We start from the raw sequence: 4676 nt of genomic DNA on the forward strand, positions 1-4676 counted from the left end.
TGTAATGCTTTGCCCATTATTCCGTTTGCAGATGATACAGTACAAAGCAGGTTCCTCAACCATGGTAGTAAAAAAAAACACTACACTAGCACATATCTGCTTCAAAGCTACCGGTGTCTGAAACGTGACAGATTCTGCCCACACCCTGTTTCACTTGGACAACATTGAGTTGTGCTGCTACTCTCGAATGGAACCGGTCTTGTGCTATTTGCGCGTGGCCATGCATAATGCTGCTACTCTCGAGCTCCTAGCTTGGCTGCGGCAGGGACGCCTGAACTGGCGCGAGCGGAGACGTCGGCGAGGCGACTTTAGTGGGGGAAAAGCACGGAGGAGGCAGTCTCCTCGACGGCGACGGAGTCGACGACAACCCTCTGGGCGAAAGGTCCACCATCTCCAGCGCCTGCATCCGGAGCTCCATCGGGTAGTCCTTGACGCACCCGATCCTCGGGCCAGCCCCGGTGCTCCATTTGAGGGACAGCCTGTGCCCGAGCTGGTACGACTTGGACAACTCGCCCTTGGACTTCATCCTCTCGAGGATCGCCCTCTGGGGCACTTGGGTGGCTCTGGGGCTCTGCAGCCCGCCTGACAAGGTCCTCTGGTACCTCGCCCTGCCTCGTCCTTCGTCTTCCGGAGGGCTGTCTCCTTCGTCGCCCTCTGTGCTGTTTAGAGCGGGGACGGGAACCGCCGCCTGTGGAAGGTCTGCCTCTTCCATGGTAGCTGAAGTGGAACTCCGTGTGTCGTTAAGTACCGGCACTGGCACTGGGTCCTCGTTGTAGTCTTCTTTGGTAGATGAGCGTACCTGCGCTCAGAAACAAGTCCGCTGTATGAAATCGTCTGCCGTTTGTTTGTTAGCACGAGCGTATTTTCGGATGGTTGGTTAAGACAGTGTGTACCTCGACTTCTTTGAGGTCCACTCCGTTCTCTTCGAGGAAGTTCATGAAGTTGTGGAGGTTCTCTGCGCTAGGTTTGTAGTGGCCGCTGTACGCCCAGATGGACTTCATCCATAACAAATTAAAGAATTATCCAGACGCACAGATGGAAATGTACACTTACACGACGTAATCAAAGTAAGTAACAAAGATTAGATTATATTATATATATGCTGCGCAGCTCAAAAGTAGACAGTCAGAATCAGAATCAGAAACTGTAGTTTCCAATATACTGCGAAAAGAAAAGGTTGTGCAAAGATATTCTACGCATGGATATCAATGTTCTGGTCTGTATTCTATAATCTGTCCTTTGGAAACGGATTGACAAAACAAAACAAAAAAAAATAGTTATTCCTGGTAGCCCGTGGAGCAGAAAAGAATGGTTTGTGTAGGATCACGCGCAGTGAACGAATCGATTCTTAGGGCACAAACAGAACTTGTTGGTCAAAGGTGTAAGAACAGCACAAGCAGGAATACCAGCAAAGTAAAGCAACGCCAAACAAAGCAAAACAAACATTCCAACATGCAGTGGCAGCTTAAAAGAATACCTTGATCACTCCACTTTCTGCAGTGAATCTCCCAGCAGCTATAGTTGCACCTCCTGCCAGAAAGCTGGAGTGCTGGAACACGCCTCTCTGTTTCTGGTGGATATATAGAAACAGGTTTAGCAGAAGTAAAAGTAGTGAAATGTAACAAAGACATAATATTGTCTCAGCAGAGTGCGGGGCCACTGTAAGACAGTAATAGAGTAGACATTATTACCTTGCCAGCATAAAGCTTTTTTGCTGTACTCATAACAAATATCCATTTAGTCCCCTTAGGACGCCTTGTATCAAGTGGTTCCCCAGACTGTTTGTGGATAACCTTTCCCTCGCTAATGATGTATTCGTAGTGCTCACGCTCTTGCTGCAAAAAAACATTGGACAGATGTTAGGGCTTCAAACTATGCTGTAGGTTTAGTGCCATGAGACCAAATAGTTTGTTAAAACAAACACCTTTTTCCTGTTCTTGAATATGTTTAACGTTGCGGGAAACAATTGTGGTTTTGTTAGTCATCCAGATTCATGGATAAAAGAAATATGATGTTTGATTCATAGCAGGCCAGGGAAACAATAATTCATACTTGAGGCCACGTCAAATGCAGTTCATATATAAAACATTTTTTTTTGTTTTAAAAACAAGAATATGAAGAATGCATATTTTATTTGATTAAAAAAACAAAGACAAACTCAATGAAAATGTTTTATAGTAAATGGTAGTGCTATTTTTTTAAAAAAAGATAGTGATAAAATCAACAAACGAAAGCTCTGTGACACTGGCATGATATTTGTGGATGAAGTGTGAGTCAAGCCAGCATACTGCTCTCCACAGAAATTTTCAGCAAGTTTATATGTCACAGACTCTAAGTAAAGATAGGCAGCTGTTGGTGGAACATATCTTACCGGACCAAGATACCTAATGCATTGCTGCTTCAGCAAAGCTCTTGGACATTCAGGAAGGTCCAGATCCTTTCCCTCGCCGATATCAAGCCTACATACGCGCAAAAAAACTAGATTTAATTGTCATGCCATCAAACTGATAACTGTGATTCCAGGTATGAACAGACATTCCTATGGTAACTGGAAATCTCTGGCACGAGCAAACGTTTGAATATGCATTGCGCTATTTTGTTCAAAGAACGGAATTTGCCAATGTGACTAAGCCGTTTGTGGTGAGGTTCTTACCAGTAGAAGAATGGCTGGCCTGCTTGGCTTTTGCACCATTCATCGTAGTAGAAGTGCAGGTTGTGCCCATACCTATGCCGCGGGTCGATCTACACAGAACAACTGAACAAGTGAATACAGCTATAAAGGTTCCATTGCAATTTAGCGTTGCAAACAACTGAGTATCACTTTATCAAGAAACGGACGCGACTTTTATGAGCTGAACAGGCGGGCATTTTTACAAACCATGTTCACACAAGACTAAAGTCCAAGTCAAATGATAACGGAAAGTAGCCTCCTTCCACACAGACGCATAGGAACAGCACCAGATCCAAAGTAATTGTACTAAACTAAAAGGTAGCACTAGCGATTACTAGCACAGTATGTACTCACCGCTTCGATCCAGTGCTGGAAAGCCAGCTTGAGGGCCTTGCCGTCTCTGGATAAACCCTGGCCCACCTGTTACAAGCCAGCGACATGAGCAACAGACGAACATGAGTGACATGCGTAGCAGTTGGGAGGACCTTGGATGCGTTGAGGCTGACGCGGTTCCAGCGCGAGGCGGCGGTCTCCGGTTTGGGCTCGTCGAAGAAGGAGACGGTGCTGTGCTCCAGGCGCGCGTAGTCCAGCGCCTGCCACCTTCGTTCATTGACCCCAATCACAAACCCCATCTATATCAGTCTCAATCAAATCTCAACCTCAACAGGGAAAAAAAAGAAAAGTCTTTAGTAAGCTGTAACCAAATTTAGGCAAAAAAAATTTCCAGGGACACCAAAATCTGCAAGAACCAAAGGAGGGCCGTTTCGATGGAATGGGACGCAACACACGACGCAGAGCAGCAAGAACCGAAGAAAAGCGAATCCCAAAAAAAGCAAAGGGGGCGTACGCCGCCACTCTCGTCGTTCAGTACCAAATCGAGCCGGACAAAGGGGGGGAAGGAGCCAGTAGCCACACCACCAGAGGCATGGGCCGTGGAGAGGAGAAGGGTCCGAGAAGATACCAGAGCTCCTCGACGACGACGGCGGAGTCGGCGAGCTTCCGGCGGGTCCGGTAGCTGCGGTACACCTTCTGCACCTTGGTGGCCGCGCCATTCTCGCCGGGGCCCTCCACCGGCGAGGGAGGCGCCAGCTTATCCGGCCCCGCCGCCTCCACCTCCATTGCTCTGAGATTGGGGAGCGAGGGTCCGACGCGCTAAACTTGGACCCAGCCGGCGGTTTCGTCCGCGGAGGCGGAGGCAGAGGCCAGAGGGAGAGGGCGAGAATGGTTCTGCTCCGGGCAGGCGGGCACTCGTTCAGTGTGTCAAGGACGAGGAGGGCAGGTGCGAGTTTAATCCGTGGATTAACACGCGAGCCGAGGGGAAGGGAATAACTAAAGGCAATTAATCTAGAACGGGGAGCAGGGCAGGGATCGCATTCGCAGCAGGAGGAGAGGAACCGGACCGCGGATACGACGACGACGAGTCGTTGGCGCCACCTACCGCTTCTTGGCTCGTGTTCCGTGGCGGAGGGTGGCGCCATAACTGCGCGTGGCTGGCCCACTTGTCATAAAGTAACTAGCGCATGACCAAAGGCGTGGGTGCCTGGGTGGTGCCGTGGTGAGATGGCAATTGGTACTCAAACCCGAATGGTTTTACTCTTACAAGTTTTGGTCAATTTTTAACCGACGGGTCATGGTTACGGCGGACAGTGGATTTTTTAAACCCGACCAAATCTAGTGCATGCTGTTATTTTATTTTATATTCGAACAATAAACTTGGTGTCTCCTTATTTACTTCTTAATTTTTATCAAATGTAAATGTATAAGTAGTTGGTGGGAGTTTTGCTTGCTTGCTTGCTATTACAGTTTTACTAGCGTTATATATGTGGTGGATGGATAATATAGTGCAAGCTCACTTGATTATACAACTTATCATTTATGTTTATGTCATATAAATGAGAGATATTATAAATATACATATATACTAATAATTCGAATATACAAAATATGATCGTATCTGAATAATTGTCTCATTTAAGAAATGTCTATCTATATGATATATGGAAAC

At 47.2% G+C, this 4676-nt stretch overlaps 1 protein-coding gene across 1 annotated transcript; it reads right to left on the reverse strand.

The window, feature by feature from the left end:
- LOC100383398 (putative calmodulin-binding family protein) lies at positions 1–4075 on the reverse strand. The gene is made up of 9 exons (NM_001176053.2): positions 3633–4075; positions 3157–3271; positions 3026–3091; positions 2654–2742; positions 2372–2459; positions 1692–1835; positions 1478–1570; positions 894–995; positions 1–799 (listed from the first exon to the last, which is right to left on the reverse strand). The coding sequence occupies exons 1-9, from the start codon at positions 3788–3790 to the stop codon at positions 248–250; spliced, it is 1407 nt and encodes a 468-aa protein (NP_001169524.1). The 5' UTR covers positions 3791–4075; the 3' UTR covers positions 1–247.
- Between the last annotated feature and the right edge of the window lie 601 nt (positions 4076–4676).

The sequence above is a fragment of the Zea mays genome, chromosome 4 (genome assembly GCF_902167145.1).
Source record: "Zea mays cultivar B73 chromosome 4, Zm-B73-REFERENCE-NAM-5.0, whole genome shotgun sequence".
Lineage (NCBI taxonomy): Eukaryota > Viridiplantae > Streptophyta > Magnoliopsida > Poales > Poaceae > Zea > Zea mays.